The 18,438-nt window shown below is 39.5% G+C and overlaps 1 protein-coding gene across 1 annotated transcript in view; it reads left to right on the top strand.

Annotated features, from left to right (window-relative positions):
• The first annotated feature begins 31 nt into the window (after positions 1 to 31).
• GFRA1 (GDNF family receptor alpha 1) overlaps positions 32 to 18,438 on the top strand; it is a 130,258-nt gene continuing 111,851 nt past the window's right edge. The window contains exons 1-3 of the mRNA XM_026050551.1: positions 32 to 230; positions 1,240 to 1,542; positions 2,825 to 2,908. Coding sequence (XP_025906336.1) covers positions 140 to 230; positions 1,240 to 1,542; positions 2,825 to 2,908 — 478 coding nt within the window. The 5' untranslated portion in view covers positions 32 to 139. The remainder of the gene's footprint in view (positions 231 to 1,239; positions 1,543 to 2,824; positions 2,909 to 18,438) is intronic.

Here is an 18,438-nt window from a genome sequence, read left to right as displayed (position 1 = left end):
AGAGCTCAAGTGCGAGGGGAAGCGGCGGCGGCTCCGCTCCGGCTGCGCGGCGAGGAGGGGAGCGAGCCACAGGGATTGCCTGGGATTCAATGGATGTGAACTTGGAGCCTTCGCACCCCGGCGGGCTGGGGATATCTACATGCTGATCCTCTCTGCAGCTCGTTTGGGGAGACCATCCGAAGGCGGCAAGATGCTCCTCTCCCTCCTCTACTTCGCGCTGCCCTTAGCGGGTGAGTTGCGGGCTCCGGTTTCTCGCCGCGCGTCGCTTCCGAAGCAGCGTGTCGGGCTGCGGGCTCCTCGTGCTCCCTGCCTCCCTGTTTGGGCAGAACAGTGAAGTTTCCACTAGTTTTTACGGCTCTGCCTCGCATCATTTAGCCCAGGCTGCGCTTCAAGCTCTGGGCGACTACAGAAAGAGATGCTTGTGCAGCTTCTTTAAACCAGCTTCCCGCAACTTAGAGGGAAACTTTTCCTTTCAATGGAATAAGACGGCGCGGGGAGGGTGACAGTGGAGGAGACCCCGTCACCTGAGCCTGGCCACCTGCCCTGGCCAGGAATTGCAGCCCAAGGCGGTCTCCCTGCCACGGGAGATGCTCGGGTGCCTCCCCATCCACCTATGTGAGCGGGCAACACCGGGGCACGGTGGCCGGGAGCGGGTCCCTGCAGCCCGCTTTGTTCTCCGGCTACAGCCGGGCACGGGGAGAGCAACGGGGAAAGSGGGGGAGCCGTTTCCACCCTTGGAGATGTATGTGACATAAGCAAAAGCGGGTGCTGCTATTAAGAAGTGACTGACGCAAAAAGAGCCTAATAACAATCAGGGAGGATACTTATCCCCCCGAGCGGGTTGTTGGTGGATGTAATTGAGATTACGGAAAGCACTCACAGAAAGTGAGGCTGAGCATTTAATCCCTCTGTTAAGCACGCAAGTGGGAAGGTTATTTGCTTCCCCAAAGTGGACACAAGGAGTGGGGACTGCTGTTTTGTTGGCCATGGCAGTCTCTGTAGGTTTTTTTTTCCCTGTATTTTGCTCTAATTCAGCCAGGGGGGTTGAGACGGGTGCTGTTCCCCGGGGCTTCCGCTGAGCGAGACCCTGGAAGCGCCACACAAGGTGTAGCCCGAAGCCCAGCGCTCTGCAAGGTGCTGCCGGCTGGGCTGGGCTCGGAGGAGCTGGTGCCCCACGGGCTGAACCGGCTTCACCCCTCACAGGGAGCTGTGTTGGTCTGTGCYCTCTTCTCTCCCTAGATGTGCTCCTGTCCGCAGCGGTGAGCGGGCTGCCCGGAGGGGATCGCCTCGACTGCGTGAGAGCCAGCGATCAGTGTCTCAAGGAGCAGAGCTGTAGTACTAAATTCAGGACGCTGAGGCAGTGTGTAGCCGGCAAAGAGAGCAACTTCAGCCGGGCGACGGGCCTGGAGGCGAAGGACGAGTGCCGGAGCGCCATGGAAGCTCTCAAGCAGAAATCTCTGTACAACTGCCGCTGCAAGAGGGGCATGAAGAAGGAGAAAAACTGCCTGCGCATTTACTGGAGCATGTACCAGAGTTTGCAGGGTACGTTGCAGAGCACGGGGACGTTGCGCCACCCGAACGCGGCGGCGTTTCCCGGCTAGCGACCACCGCAGAGCCCGAGCGGAGGGTCTGACCTCATAACTCGCGCTGTGCTTTTCAGCTGCGAACTGAGGAGCTTTCATCCAGCTCGGGAACAGCTGCTGCTGCGTCTCCTCCTGGGAAAGCCACGGGGAGGTTTTCCTCCCAGGCACCCAGCTGACCTTTCCAAACCAAAGGCAAAGAGCAGGGCTCTAACAAGTGCAGAAGCTCCAAAATGCAGACACTTGGAGACATGCTCCTAAATAATGTTTTAACTCCTTCAGTGGGACTCACCTAACAAGATCAGAGGGCACTTGAACTAGTTCCTTAGCTCTTTGCTATGAGTTAAGTGCAATATAGAGGGGAACTCTATTGTTGCCTTACTAGGTTTATTCTTTTCCCATCTTTGCCAGCAACATTCCTGGGGCACCAGAGACAGAAAAAATAAGTTGTGGTGCTCCCCAGAGTATGCAGAAGTGCGAGTTAGAAAGGATATGGTGATGACTGACTTGTTTCTCATTGATGTCATTGCTGAATTTCCCATCGTCTGCTGAGAACAGTCAAGGCCTTGTGTGAGGTACATCATTCTGGCCATGTTTTGCACTGTTTAAGACCTCTGGAGTTGAAGATGCAATCCTTCATTTCAGGCCCCCCTCCTCTTCCCCCTTTAACTCTTTGCTGTAGTTGCTTCTGCTTTTATAGTGGCCCTTTCTGCTCATTTATCCTGGCATTAATTGGAGCATTTTAATGAATTACTATACCTCTTTGTTCCAGCTTTTACACTTCTGGCACTTTTTTTGTACATCGTAGATTCATTTTCCTTCCCCGCACCCCAGAATTTTGTTAGGAATGTTTTGTTCCCCAGGATGTTGACTTTCAGCTGTTACCTGGACTGCCCTTCCGAGGAAGAGTACTGATATTAGTGTGTGAACTGGAACGTCCCTGATACTGTTTCTGTCCTGCTGGCATGTGGAGACAGTTCCTGAGATGTCTGAAATTGTCTCTGTGCATTATGGCTTTATCCATGAAGGAAGGAGACAAAATAGTGACAAGGATAAACAACTTGCTGCTTTCAGGTGTTTTCCTAAGTTGTGCTTTCAGGGGAAATAGCCACACAAGCAGATTGAAGTCAAGCACCTTTACTGCTAGAGAGTAACTTTGTTATAGAGTAGGTATAAACAACAAAACCCTGTCCTGAATTCTTGTATTAAAAAAACCAACAACCGCCAAATCTTTTTGCTTTTAGGAAATGATTTGCTTGAAGATTCCCCCTATGAACCAGTTAACAGCAGACTGTCAGACATATTCAGGCTAGCACCAATTGTATCAGGTAAGCAGATTTAAAGTTCGTTAACTGAAACATGATTACAATCTGCTGCTTTATAGCTGAACTATCAAAATTCTTAGCTCATGGAGCAATTTTAAGTAAAAGGAGAAGTTAATGGCTTTCTGGATTTGGTTCATGATATAGCTGCATAAAAATAAAATACTAATTGGTTTTGCAATATGTAATAACTAAAACTGAAAAGAGGCTTGTGGCAGGATGGCAATTTGTGTTCTTTTTAAGTCTTTCTTGACAATAAATGCTGAATTTTCCTGTAGGTGGCAATCTGATTCCCTGTGTTTCTAATTTACAAATCGGTTCCTTTTTGGGAATGYGGTCAGTGCACGTTACCTCCCATTGACATTAAAAGAGATCAGAAGATAATCTTTCGAATGTTTGCATAAGGGAATGTCTTATAGTTTCGTATTTTGAAAAGAAATTTCAGAATTAAGCCTTGTCTTTTCTGATCCTGCTGGCTGCTTAAAGAGCCTGTTCACCAGTTCCTTTCCTCGTTTCTCTCTGGATTTGTTTTTGTTGTTGTTGCTGTGTGGATTATTTTCACAACTTGCTTGCTAATGCAGTTTTGTTTTTTGCTTTTTTGTTTTTTGGGKTTTTTTGGGGGGAGGGGAGGAAGGGCTCCCTCTAAGCTCATTTTGGATCACACTTATTGAAACAATGAATCCTGGAMACTGTCAGGCATTACAGATTGAATTTTTTTTTGTAGTTTCCAAAAGCCTAGTGAGGATGCAGCCTGTACTAGGGGCCTTTGTTATGTAGTTACACTGTGCACGTTCACCCTTTTATGCAAGTCCGACCACCTTGAAGTGACTTGTTAAAGAGGAGCTTTACTCTATTGCTCCTTAACAGATATAAGAAGAACAGAGCACAAGAGTGGCTTGACCAAATTTCATAAATACTTACACTTCTTAGGCCTCTTATGTCTCACTACAAGTCAGGGGGACTGAGSTTGCTAAGTATTTAATGGGCCAGATTTTCAAAGATAAAGCAGGCACATAAAATGTAGATAACTGTCCACTGGGATTTTCAGAAAGGACTAAGTGATTTAAATAGGCGTTAGATGCCCAGACAGTTTAAAAAATTCTAAGTGCTTAATGCATCTTTAGGTATCTTAATGCCTTTGAAAATCAGCCCCTTAGTCACTTTTGAAAATGACTTCAGATCCAAAGTACCTACATTCTTTGAAGGCATTATCTTAGTTTGGTGAGCAKCTCTAATGGGAACAGTAGAGGAAAAAGATTGATTTCTGAAGTCATATWTTATAACTTAGAAAAGCTCTAACAACCCAACTCTGTACAAAACCAAGCAAAAAGAATGCAGAAGAGTGCCATGGTGTTTTCTTAAAGTTTGCAGTCAGTCTTTCCAGGACCTAATTTTAAGTTACCTTAACAGTGGGCATGGAAGAACCCTGTGTATGCTCTACCTTTCTGCTATTATTATTTAAGATTCCTCATCTACTTGCATACTGGTTATCTTGAAATGCAGTATTTTTTTCCACCTGTTCYGTGCAACAATTGAATAACTCCTATTTGTTCAACAAGTGCAGTCATTCCTACCACTGAGGATGCTGATATATAGGTTAGGACTCATGCACCCCAAATTACTATTCACTTTGATAAAAGCTTCAGGTTTACAAGGATTGTAGRCTTAGATTGCCAGACAGCAACAAACAGAAGTAATCTGGAGGAAAACAACTATTGTTTGGAAGTAGTATTATCTGAAAGAAAAAGCCCAAAGTGCTTTTCCTGTTATTGTCATGGTTACTAAATGTTCCATTCTTAAAATTTGCCTAAATTTAACTTTATGCAAGGCCATACAAGTATCCCAAGCAGTGGAATTTTACAAGGATTGTAAATCTTGTTTTTTTTTTTTTTTTTTAAACATACAAGCAATGTTGGCACGGGTTTCATAACTGCACTTCAACTAATAGTCACTGCTGTTTATAGATGTTGCTACAGTATTCACTCTCATTGAAGTTGCTTGGGTGTAATTAAAAACAGAGATTAACTCTTGCATCTCATAAAGGATATTCTGTGGTACTGCATGACTTAGTATATAGCCAGTCTCGTCTTTCTGCTATATTCTGTATTTRTTCTGAAACAGTAGAGTTTCTCATGGCACATGGAGAGGAGAAAGCTTTGGCTTAGATAACTGATCTGTATGCTACATGTAGCATATGGAAGTCCATGAAATAGAGTTAATAATTTTCTTCTAATTCCTTACTGAAACATGTTGAAAAATGCATCCTTTAATTAAATAGAATACCTTTCTCATCACTTGGTGAAATATTAATAATATTTGACTTAATACACTGCTAAAAACCTGCTGTTGAGTTTGTCATTTCTCTGCATTGTAGAAATGGAAACACATGATGTGGTCAAGCAATTAAAGTAAAGCTCTGTTTTATTGTGTTTTTTATTTAATTTTATTTATATAGTTGTTTAGGTTATACTGTGTCTGGTGGTCTAGTTACTTTAGAAATAGAAGAAAAACCCTATTTAACATAAGTTAAACAGATGTCCAACAGCATAGAAAATAAAGAAAACCAGAATAATTTATTGTCATGTTAGCTCCTAAACCCACAGAATCATGCATTTAAATATTAACAAACATGAATTTTGCATTTCCATTTCTGTTAAATTTGCAGGGAAAGTGTGATTCGAAGTGTGACAGCTAAAATGGGAAAGTGATTCTGTGTCTGAGCTACTCATGGAGCTGTATGCTGTGCACTGGAGGCCTAGTCTTCGTTTCCATCTGCACTTTCTGCCCCTGATTCAACAATTAACTTCTTTAATTCAACTACTTCTTTAAAGTTAGTCTTCGGATACCTCACCTTGCTGAATGCAGGACCTTTCCTGCTTTTATTTTATTTTATTTTATTTTATTTTATTTTATTTTATTTTATTTTATTTTATTTTATTTTATTTTATTTTATTTTATTTTATTTTATTTTANTATTTTATTTTATTTTATTTTATTTTATTTTATTTTATTTTATTTTATTTTATTTTATTTTATTTTATTTTATTTTATTTTATTTTATTTTATTTCCAATTTGGTGGAAAGTAACTCATGCACATAAGTACGTCTGACTTTTTCTTTTGGAAATACTATGTCTGATGTGAAGCTTCTGCCTCCAGGTTACAAATTTCATGCTCAGAGATAGTGCTTGAAATTACTGTTGACCTGCCAGTGTGTTTCTGATAGCAGCAGATTTGAGCTAGATATCCTGATGTAAAGATTTTGCTAAAACAGCCATTTCTGCAACTCTTAACTACTTTTGAAAGGTGAAAGCACTTTAACGCTTTGCACTTCCATCACCATGGCAGTAAATACAAAATCTTGTGATTGGATTTTAGATGTGAATTTCACACCAAATTAAGGATTGATAGTTCCCTGAGTTTGTCACGTGTTACAGCTACCTAAAGCTTTTAACTACATGGGGAACGGTCAGCCTCTTAAATCTGGTTTTTATTTGACATGGTGCTTTGCAACAGGAAGACATCTTATTGTTTTGATGTCAACTGCTACAGTGAAATAGTCATTTCCATAGAAGATAAGAAATTATCTTGTGTGGAAATTAATTTTATGTGTGCAGAAATACTTGAAGTTTCTGAAATACCCCCTTCATTTYAGCACAAAATGGAGAACCACTAAAGCAGCCTGGAATGCCTTAAACCATATCTGTGAAGTGGTGTAGATAGAAAAAGTAATAGTAAAAAGAAGTATAGACTTCTTGGGATTTCTAGGATGATCTAATGCTATTTTTTATGTCTATTGTATTTGGACTTAGTCTTGAACAGCATGCTACATTAAATCAGAAATTTCTTAAAGTATGGAGGGTTTGCTGGTAATTGTGGAGAATTAGTGGTTACATGCTGCTAGTCACATCTTATTTCTAGTGGTTAAATTGCAAGACAGCTAGGAATTAATTATTTTGCCCATAGTTCTTTTGAATGTAGTCTTTTTTATGTTGCATCATCAGCAAATGAGAGAGAGACTGGCTGGTAAAATTATATGTCAAAGGGAATTTTCTCTGATTCTGTCTTTCACCTCARAGGCTCTGTAAAAAGCCTGGGGATCCTCAGTTGCAGAAGGTAGCTGGAAATTTGTAGTCGGATATAGGTACAATTTTTAATTAAAAAGAAGAGTTTGATAGAGAGCACGTGGGGGTTCTCGTGGAGGATYTAAATGCATGTGGGAGCAATGTGAGTAGCACTGGATGTGAAGTCCATGTGTTGGATTTGCAGTAAGTGCAAATACAAGTATTTCTGGTAAGATGATCCTSTATTGTATTTTAAATACGAAGATTATAAAGCAGATAACAGTGCTGGAATTCTCAGGAGGGGCTGTGTGTTGGTGGCATTTAAATGCGGCAGTTTCGTACGCAGTGTTTCTGGAAGACATTTAAGTATTTTTAAGTGATTGGTCTGGGACAACTTCTAGGATCTCTACATGGTTCAGAAGCAGATCAGTTTTTCCCTCCTCCTGCCTCTGAGCTTCTGGAAGCCTTGGGCTGAGCTGCACTGTTGGGTTTCACAATTAGGAAAATCAGTGCTGAGGAAGAGTGAACCACAGCAGGCACCTCCGGAGCTTGGGCCTGATTTTGTGTTGTGATGGACTGGAGACCTCACAGGAAGGGACTGGAGGGGCTCCCTGTTGAAAAAGTTGCTACCAGTAGAGCCAGGAAGGAAAACTGGGCTTTAAATGATGAATTTTCAGAATCCAAAGAAATAGATTGCTTTATTTCTTTATTTATGGTGTGTGTGTGTGTGTGTATGTTAAGGTCCTTTAGAATTCTTCATGGTCAACCATGTTCTCTCTACTAGTTTTATAAGGCCAAACTAGAAAACCATCTCAGTGCATTTCCTTTAACGAAACTTTAATCAGTAAATAAATATGATTCCTCTGTTCATTTTTGCAATTCTTATGCTGATGTAAGAATGGACGTTAGCCTCACAGGTAGTGGACACTTTAATGTTTTTTTAATTGAATCCGTATATAGTCTTTTTTAAACAAAAAGATAAGCCCTCATTTCTGCCCTAGCCAACAGATCACTGCTCTTTCCTCTTGGGGTTTGTGGTATGTGAATTAGTGGCTTCTCCCATAAATAAATGAATGACATGCTCAGTTCCTCCAGCTTGAGGCCTCTAATCCTAGTGCATGTCTGTAGTCCAAATATTCTTCTAATTTAACAGTAGGCCTTTTTCAGACATTTTGTAAGAATATTTCGTATGTCCCATTTCTACAAAGGCAAATTAATTTGCAAAATGTTATTAAAATTTTGATTTCTTATAGGAATTTAAAATACTCTTACAGGCTCTTCATATTGTTGCATTTTTAATTTTTGTTTAAAGAGACATTTTGTGTTGGTTACCTTGCACATTCACCCGATTTTATAAACAATAAACCAGATGCTATTAGGTTAATAGGAGTCTTGCAATCTGATTCTGTTCCCACTGAAGTAAGCATAACACATCAACATTTCTTCTTATTTGATTATGATGTATTCTGTTTCCTGCTGTAATTTTTTTTGGCTTAGCTGATTTTTTTTGGCTCTGATTTTTCTGATGTGTGCTTGAGCCTTTTGGTATCAGAAAAGTAAAATATAAGTTGTTACTTTGCCTGCACTGAATTGTCACAAACAGAGGAAAAATTTCCTTGTAAGATAATGTGTGTGTTAATCAGAATAATCGTTTCTGGGCAAATCTGTTAYAGTTTTTACAAATAAACTAACTCTTTTGTCTCTGGTGACCCTTTGCCCAGGGCAAGAAAAAAAGCAGTCATCTAGTTTAGTTGCACTTAGCAAAATGAAAATAGCTTGACAAAATAACTTTAATATGCTGTGCCCAATGCTTGTGCCCTGTGACATTTCTTCCTGCAGCTTTTCTTTGCAGCGACAACTAGGCGAGCTTCCCGTCAGATAACGAGTTATCAGGGAGCATAGATCCCAGTTGCTGATTTCCACTTGTGCCTTTACATAATCAGATTGGACTTCACACAGAAGCAATCCCTTTGCTGACAGTTGGCTTGCTGGAGGTCTCCGAATTTCCTGTTTTCTGCATTTCTAGGAGCTTGATGTGATTACGAGAGGGGAAATAAGTACCTCGCTGAAGTAACTGATTGACCAGTTTATAAAAGCAGTGCATATTCTCTTTAATTTCAGGCAGAAGATGAAAGGCCTTTAAACACTAACTAGGCATACGAAAAAAACTTGCTCTGTGTTTCTTGGTGAGATTACTGGAGCAAAAGCTTATTGCTGTGCTTGAGGATCTGAAAGACAAAGGAAAAGGTCCTTGTTCCTCAGGTCCCTAAATGAAGAGCYTTGGATGAACATGGAGTTTCTGCTTGTCCCAGTAGCCTGTCTAGGCAGGACTGGTCAGCCCATTTCAACCCATTCAGAGTTGAGGTGAAATTCCCTTTATGGAAGGGGGTAGTATCTGCTGATAACACAGAGCATTTGTGCATGAAAATTCAGCGTCGTCTTAAAATGCTTGGAATACTTAGGAGTTGCTTGGAGGAGAGCAGTGTTTTCTTGCAGCCTCAAACAAGAGTGTTGGGGATGACTAGTTGCATAGGTATGGCCAGGCATATTGYGTTCACTCTGTGATACACAAAACGACTCAAAACATCTTTTTGGCTAGAGAAACAACTTTGCAGGAGAGGGGATCTGCCATCTCTCTAATCAGTATGTGCTCAGCTCAGCACTCRGGAAAGGCTCAGCTGTATATGGAGCACCATGGGTCAAGTAGACAGATGTGTATGCTATTTTAAATACCAAATGCTATGTCCTTTGATTTATGATTCCAGGCTTTCTTTATGGTTTCCATAAGTGTCATGCTTGTTCCAATCATGCATTTTAGTGATATCCATGGCATGACTTTGAGAGGAGGGCATTACAGTCTGGTTGCTTTGAGTAATGCTTCTGTTTCAAGGGCTTCAGTGGCAGAAACAACCATGATCTGCAAGGGGACCTTAGGAACATCAAACTCRCCAAGAAGTTTCATTTCAGTTTCTACCCGTACTGCTGCATTGCAGGATCAAGCCATAGGGCACTGCAGCCTCATGAGAGGACATCATGTCATGAAGACATGACAAGAAGACTTGATGATGAAGACAGGACGTGATATGGTGAGAGGGAGAGCAAAAGCTTCCTGCAGTGCAGTTTAGTCGCAGTGTGAGTGCGCTGGTGGGAACATTCCTGAGATCAAGGTGACATAAGGAGCAGTGTAGAAAGGAAACCTGTGCTCATTAGCCATATTTCTATGTCAGTCATCTTCGGAGGGCTCCTGAAGTGCCCTGTCCATAAGTTGTGTCCCCTGGTGAAATGCAAAGTGAGCAGTGCCAAAAAGAGCAGCATCCTGCAGCTTTCTGTCTCCTGATTGCACAGCAAGGTGCAGTTTATGGCAGGTGATTTCACTCTCGCTGTTTACATTTTAAAATAGTTTAAAACTTTATGAAACTGCTCGTGTTTGACTCTCCAGGATAATTTGGACAGTGTTGGAAGAGCCTGTGGTATCTTTTGGGAGCTGACAATATGCTAAAAATGCCAAGAGTAAAATGCCTGTGTTTGATGAAAGGAAATAAGAATTTCTGAATCATCAAAGAGAATTTACTTGTGATAAGGATCTACTATTTCTTATTTTAACCTGTATATTACTTCATTTTAACCTTAAGAGGAAAGGTGTTTACAGCWTGGATTTTAGAAATAGAAGTACTCATTTTTGATTCTGAAACTAATTGTGTAATTCATTTTATATGAGTATTTCAGTCTTATTTTGACACTGCATTTTCTGTGGATAGAACTAATGCAGCAACAATGCTGTCAGTATATTTGGGACATTAATACAATTAAGTTATCTTCTGAATAGTTCTTCAGTTATTATCATGCATTGAAAAGAATTTCTATAAAGCCGGGCTACAGTCTTGTACAATCTGCACTCAACCTAGAATTTAACATGAGATGCATGACACAAAGTAATGGCCTAGAGATAGCTCTTCTTGCCTAGAAATTTGCAGAAATGATGGGTTGTAAAGAGTTGAAGATATCGAACAATTTGAATAGAAACCCATAAATAAAGATGAATTTCTGCATTCACTGCTTATATGATTTTTATCACTGTCTGGTGTCCATAAAATGCATCTTCTCATTAAAGTTTTGTTGTGCAGCTGAKAAGGCTCAAAAGTATTCATGCTTCCACACACTTCCTTTTAAATTTTGCTCCCGAAACTCAGTACTAAATCTTAGCTGAGCAAAACTGAAAGTCCCAGGTTCCCTTCTCTTCCTCAGGAGACAGTGTCGTGTATCCCCCTGCTCTCCAATCCCGCAGCCTTTGCTGGCCTTTACCCTTGGGCATCAGGCAATGACCAACCACTGTCATCTGGAGCAGCTAACCCAAACTCATTCTTGCCTTTGCTTGCCCTACCTATACATTGTYGTGTCTTTCATTAGTGACCCCCTTGGGCAGTTTTCTGCTGCAAGTGAGCCAGGTGCCTCCACCAAACCTCCGTCCCTCTCTGCGGCTTCTCGCTCCCTTGTGTCACYTGAGCATTTTTGCAGTTCTGCTTGCTGCCTCCGGCGCTCTCCACAAATCCAACTCTAGTTCTTTCCTTTTTATGAAAGGCTTCTCTTGGCTCTCCTTATTCCCTTGCCCTGCAGTCTTCCTCTTCCCTCTCCATCTCCTCCTTTCTCTGTCCCCTTAATGCCCCGCTGTCCTCCATCACCTGCTGCTGTGCGTGGTGCAAGGGTGATGTCTCCTCTCGTCTTTCAAAGCTTTCCTTAAGCTCTCCACTTTTTTTTTCCCCCATTATTCTCCAAGTGATTCTCTTGCTCTCTACATAGAGCTTGAAATGTGATTGAATAAAAGATTTTTTTCCTGAGTAATGGAGCTAGTGCTGGTTTCCGATGAATTTGAGTCTTCTATCTCCTGGATCATCCCCTGCTCCTGGCAGAGACAGAGCTCCTTTTTCCTTAAAAACTTGTTGAGAACTGCAGGGGTTTGGAGGTGAGACTAATGTTAGATTTACGTAGGTTTTCTTGGAAGTAGTAGGATTATTTAAAAAAAAAAAAAAAAATTCCTATCAGTTCACTAAATACTCGATTGTGATATCTTTTTCCAGTGTAACATAACATCTAATGTGTTGATGAAAAATAAAAATGCAATGGACTTAAAAGATACAAGTAACTGAGTATAGCTGTCAAGATTCTAAAAATGGGAAATAACTCTTGCATTTGGATTAATTATCATGAAGGTTCTTTATTTAGCAATTAAGCAAGAAATAAAGGATCTAAAGTGTTATCTATTCACAGATATATTGCATTGTACTTATCTGAATACTATCACTTCATAATTACAAATGCTGTTACACTTGGTTTGGAGTTATCCTCTTTTCTAGATAGAATATTTTTAGGGTTACTGTTTAAATTTTAATGATACTTGTTTTTGTGGAAAGCCATAAATTTAAAAACAAGAAAAGCAATACCAGCTTTTGGTAGTAATTTCAAAGAATTCCAAGTTCCGCTTGCAAACAGGGAGCCTTCTGCACAGCAGAGGCTTTGTATTAATGAACATTTAAGTAGGAGATTAAAATGTCTGCTTAAAAAATAGGTTCTTATTATGCAATAACACAAATCTGGGATACTAATAGCAGTGAAGATAACTTTATTGAGCAGATTAAGTGCAATTAAATCTCAACTACAGAATATTTAAACACAATACAGTAGCAAAACCCAGTCCCTGTATCTTTACTTGCCTTCCTTTACAGGACTAGCTCCTGACAACATAGTAAATTATCGCTTTTATTGTTCTTTTTTTTTTTTTTTTATGGCCATGGGAATGTACATTATGTTACCCAGACAAAGAATCCTTCCACATGCACAGTCATGAAACAAGGCGTAATTGAAGAGAACATGGTGCCAGCATTATATGAAGTTCTATTATAAATTGATAAATCTGCTTGTCAGATTTCTTTAAAGAACTGTGCAAAGAACGACTACCTATGGTATTCCCGTATRAAAAGTCCTGAAAATTATGGTCTTTCATAGCAAATCCATAAAGTCTGAGAAAATATGTCATTTTTTTTCTCTGATAGCGTAGTTAATTTTAGACTTCTAAATGGTGAAATGGATTCTGTAGAACTTGCTGTGTTCTGGTAACACTTATGACCTGAAGAAGGAAACTGCTTTGATCCTTGGAGAGGTCAAATTGTATGCGTTTCTAAGAAAACATTCCCCAAGGCTGATGATGTGTGAGATGTCTGTTCCTGTTGCCAAATGTCCCACCTTCGCAGTAGAGAATTAAAGGAGACTTGCGAAGAAGTGGTGCATTAAAGTGTATTTAATTTTGCCTATGAAATGGTGTTAGATTGTTGGACTTTTGTTGCTTTTTTTTTTAACGTTTGCAGTTTAAAAATGTCTAGACAGCTCTCTGCTGGGTTGGGTGAAAAGTGAATATATTAACTCTTAACTGGAGTAATGTTTAGGCAGAAGGACACATAATGCTTTTGAATTAAGGAAATAGAGAATTATTTAAATCTATCTTGGAGCTCCAGTTAGCAGCASCACAGTTAGCTGTGCTAAAAAGCTGAATGCAGCTTTGTACTTACCATGCCATTRACCTTTACCCAGGACCACGGAAAGATTAAGAACTACAGGTGAGACTAAATTTAGTATTTGCCTATTTTAATAAGGATGGTAGTAAGAAAAAATCCTTAAATGTCCTTAAAATGATATTTAGCTTTCATTCCCACAGCATTCCTGGCACGAGCTGAGTTAGGCAACCTTGTGCTGCAGGGCAGTGCTACTTCGAGACAAGGAGGCAGTTCAATTTTCATTCCCTGCTCATTTCTTGCCCTCCTTGCAGAAGCTGCCCACAAAGGTGACAATTGTAATGATGATTTCTATAGTTCTCCCCCTTAGCATGCGCTCCCCGACTTGTTCTGCATCATTCCCTGCTCTGCTGTATAAATACTGCTGGTGATTGCCCTCTTGGACTGCATTTGAGTGAGCGACTAAAAGGTGACGGTGTCCATATATTAAAGACATCATTAATGGCACAACCACGGCCATAAACGGTCAATAATTGTGATGGGTGGGTTTTAGTTATTTATTTATTTAAAAAAGTGTCAGTATGTGGGCATCCTACATAGGAATATTCCTGAAAACAGATGACTTCGTGATACCCGCTTTGTGCAGCYGCTCTGCAGTATTCTTAATTATCTACTTGAAATTACTCACTTAACAAGGCAGGGAATAGTTGCACTTGTGAGGTTGTCATATTTAGGGCTTGTACTGTGTTGCTGTGCAATAATTAGGCAGTCCAATACTAGCTTTCACTTATGCTAATTGCAAGTAAGCTTATAATTCCTCCTATTATTAAGAGAGTTATCACCTTCATTTTGCATTCAGTCAAGGATTAAAATGTGGTGGACTTTTGGTCCTGCTTTAAGGTGAAAACGTCCTTGGAAATATCTTGCCCATGCAGATATTTCACAAACCTAAGAAAACAAGAAATGTTGCTCTCGCCTTTCAAAATTGTATTTGTAGCTTTGCAACTGTATATACTGCTCTTCCTTATTATTTAAATTAATTTGGCAATTTAAATATGYATTTAATAGCATGCAGAACTTAATAGAAGGAAAATCATATCTAAAAGGTAATCAATAAGTGGCTATACCTAAGAGAGTAACTTGGGGCAAAAGGAATTGATTTCACAACCGGCAGCCTTTTCTGTCAAGCTGCTCGCAGTAGGATCTTCAGAAAACAATCATAGGTTTCTGTAATGCAGGCGGTCTGCGGGATCTGGTGGAGGCTGTGAGCAGAAATGTAATTTACAAGTTACAGAATGAATGATGTTGCTCAGAAAGGAATAAAATGGAACAAATGGTTAGCTCCCCTTRAGCAGTAATACGTGCTAATTGAAGGACTCGGGATTGCTCTGTGAGAATCAATATTCAAGCTTGTAGAATGCATAAAGTGACTAGTTTCTGTCTTTAGCCAGAATGAGAAATATAACAAATGATTATGGACCTGGACTGTGGTGCAAAGGACCTACTCCCCATTACAGCTATCAGAATGGGTGACGTGTAAAGAGCTCCGTGTAGCAGATAAGTCCTGTATCTACCTAGCAGGTTGTACTACTTCTGTGGTGGAGGGCAGCACTGATAGATGAGGGTGACAACTCATAATGTTCCTCAGCACAAGCTACATGTTGAACAAGGCCTGAGAATCAAGGAGCATGTCAGAGAGAATTAAGGTTTCCTTAACCATGCCCTTCCTCATGGCTCTCAGCATTTTAAAGGGTTTTATATTGTTTGAAATATGTTTAAATACAGAAAATCTTGGCATTTCAGAGTGTTACTTTACAAATCTCTTTTTTTTTTTTTTTTACCCTCCCATTTTTTTTTACCCTCCCAAATCTTAGTTGAGTTCAGTGGTCAAATTCTGGGTAGCAACTTTCTATCGTGTAACGATGCAATAAGAGGAGTATTTTTGTAATACTCTAGAAATTAGTATGTTTATTAGGCATGTGTTATTAGAAATTAGAACAGGAAAACTAGAAGGGTTCTTTTTTAAAGGTCTTAATTTCTCAAATGCATAATAGTTCGGTGCAGTAAATGTATTAATTAGAAGTATTTATTTTTAGAMAGTGGCAAGTGTATTACAATACTTCTGTAAATCACCTTACAGCTATTTAAACGATCAGGTTTTGGCCAACTGCCAAAAGATTATTTGAGAATAGGAGAAATTTTCTTCAAGGTACTTTTACTACAGAGAGACTGGTGCTGTGCACATTTCTTCTGTACAGCGTGGAGTGAGTGTCTCTGAGTTGCTTTACCCGCCTGAGATTGGAGGGTGTACTTGTGCTGGAAGAGATGGAAATAACATATTTGTCATGGAGAATCATGTTGGTTTTATGTGGCAAATGGAGTGTTTATCTGTTTCATATTGCAACACCCAAATGTTAACACAGCTTGCTAGAAGTTGCTCGGTTTTATCGGAGATGGGCTTTTGATAACCTTGTCTTTTGTCATTTTCAGATCTCAGTGAATAAGTGCTGGCAGGACTCAAGCTTTTTTTCATAATAAATATAAAAGCTAAGCTAATATATATTTGGCAAACAGAAGCACTTGGAGGTCAGGAAACCTATGACTTTAGCTTTTTTTTTGTTTTGTACAATTCCCATCTGACAAATACTTGAAATTACGGTCAAACACTCCTTTTCCAGTATACAATATGACTTAATGTTGTACCAGTATCTAAGATCACATTTGCTGATGTATTTAAAGTCTGACTAATACATATATTAAGGAAGTCAAAGCTAAAGGTACAAACGCATCTCCATTTCTGGCCTTGTCGGACTGAAAGGAATCCTTCAACAGCAGCTTAATAAAAGCATGGTTAGAAGGCTATTTTTTTTTTTCTATAAACTTCTAGACTTTTTCCCCAAAATCATGCTGTCCCATTTGAGCAGGTGAGGTTGTCCCAATATCCTGCTTGTACCTTACACTGGTCATTCTATGGGACTATATGTTTCTACCTCTTAGGAGTATTCAAAATGTTTACAGTCTGTATCAGCAGGGTCACTTCCTACAATTTCACAGTGCTTTTTGGAAAGGCCCATACAGATGAGGTACACGAGCATGTCTACATACCAGTTAATGCATCTGAACATCAGTTTTCCATTTGTAAYAACACACATCTCCCCAACAGTAATACAATATGATATTGCTATACTGTAGGACGTTAGCCCAACGTGTTTTTAAAGATACCTGTAATAGAGGATGGCCAAATATTCCCAAGCAAAGTTTGTCAGAGTTGAATTTCAAGTTATATCAAGGTTTATTTGGTTGTGCTTRTTCTTCTATCCTTGCCTTTTGCATCACAGTGAAATGAGTTCAAAGGTGTTAGTAGGAAAGGAAACAAGTACAAAAAAGTCCCTATGTCACATCTGCCTTTCAGAGCTCATTTATTAAAGTTAATAAAATGAATCATACTTCAGATAGACAATCTGACCATTTTTATTTAATAAAACAATCACAGAAAAAACAAGCTGCATTTCCTTAATAAGGAAAATCTGTCTTTTGCTGTTTAGAGAACGTATCCTGTGATGACTGTCATACAATATTAATTTTTATACTGTACGTAGAATTTGAATTGGCATATCTCTAGCAGCTTCTTTTCTTCACTGGTGACTAGCGAATGGTGAATATTCAAAGGAAATGCACTTAAAATAACATCTGAAATGAGGCAGGAATAGAAGGAAGGAAGACAACATTTTGTACTTCAGTATAACTAGAGGATTTGTCAAAATGGGGAGTTTTAGCTGCTGTAAAAGATAAATTTAAGCAGATAATCCATTGATCTTTTTCTGTTCTCCTTCAATGTGTATCAAAAATCTATTTCATTAGATACTAAAGCTCAGAGTTGACAATATCTTCTTGGATATTGTACATTGCCTTTGATGTCCAAGAGAAAGAAATGACGAGTTTGTTTTCTAAAATGATGTAAATACATAAACTATGCTATAGTGTTATACTCTAGTAATCCAAACATGTAATGAATCATAAACATTACTCTGATTGTTGCTTTTGTYRCTAGTTGTGAACTGGCCGCTAAGGAAAACCTTGGGGATATCTATYGGGAAATGCAATTTTATGGATACCAGTCTAATTACAGCAGCCGTTTTCCAAGAAGAATTGTAATTCTTAAGGACACTTGGCAGAGGAAGAGAAGTGAYATTTGCATGTTTAACCCTGTGGTATTTCATTGGGGCACACAGTTCTGTGCTGAATATATGCTACAATAATTATAGTAGTATGGCAGCTCCTTTTAATTAGAGAATTTTTGAAGTGTACAGGTGAGSTGAGATCCTGTGAAATTGGCTTCTCATTAGGTTTTAGTTTATATAAAGTAGAAACACTGGGGATGAGCACATGTGTTATTTATTCTCTTCATCTAGAAAAGCTGTATTCATAACAGTAAACTATGACATATTTTTTGTGGCTCTGTTTTATGCTCAACTGCAGAGATGTATTTGCTCYTTTAGTCATAGAATAGCCATGTCCTCTCTGTTCTTAGGGTCATTTTGACTACTATGGGCCTTCAGTTACAATGAAACTCCAGTTGTTTTCYGTCAGGATTAGATGAGGATCAGCTTCACTGGACCAGATTTTCAGTCCTTCCTCGGGCAAAATTTTTGTTAAGATCAATGAAACTTTCCTCAGCAAGCTGCAGAATAGAGACACTGTCAAACACGTTGCTGCTTTGAGTGTACCCTAGATTGAAGATGCATCTTGTGTGGGACCTCAAGGTCTTTTGATTAACTGAATCTTTTTGAATTGTGTGCATGTGTTGTGCCTGCTTTAGTCATATAAAAGTGACAGCAATTACTATCCCTCAAGTTAAATGCRGAAAGAGTTGACCCTCTTTGGTATTTTTTCTAAGTTGCATAACATTTAAATATTCGTCATGCTTTTAGTCTGATACTTGATTTTATTTTTGATCGGTCATAAAAAAA

The sequence above is a fragment of the Nothoprocta perdicaria genome, unplaced genomic scaffold (assembly GCF_003342845.1).
Source record: "Nothoprocta perdicaria isolate Ctin4 unplaced genomic scaffold, notPer1 scaffold_7, whole genome shotgun sequence".
Classification (NCBI taxonomy): domain Eukaryota; kingdom Metazoa; phylum Chordata; class Aves; order Tinamiformes; family Tinamidae; genus Nothoprocta; species Nothoprocta perdicaria.
Note: the sequence above shows the minus strand (reverse complement) of the source record. Positions and strands in the feature narration are given on the sequence as shown.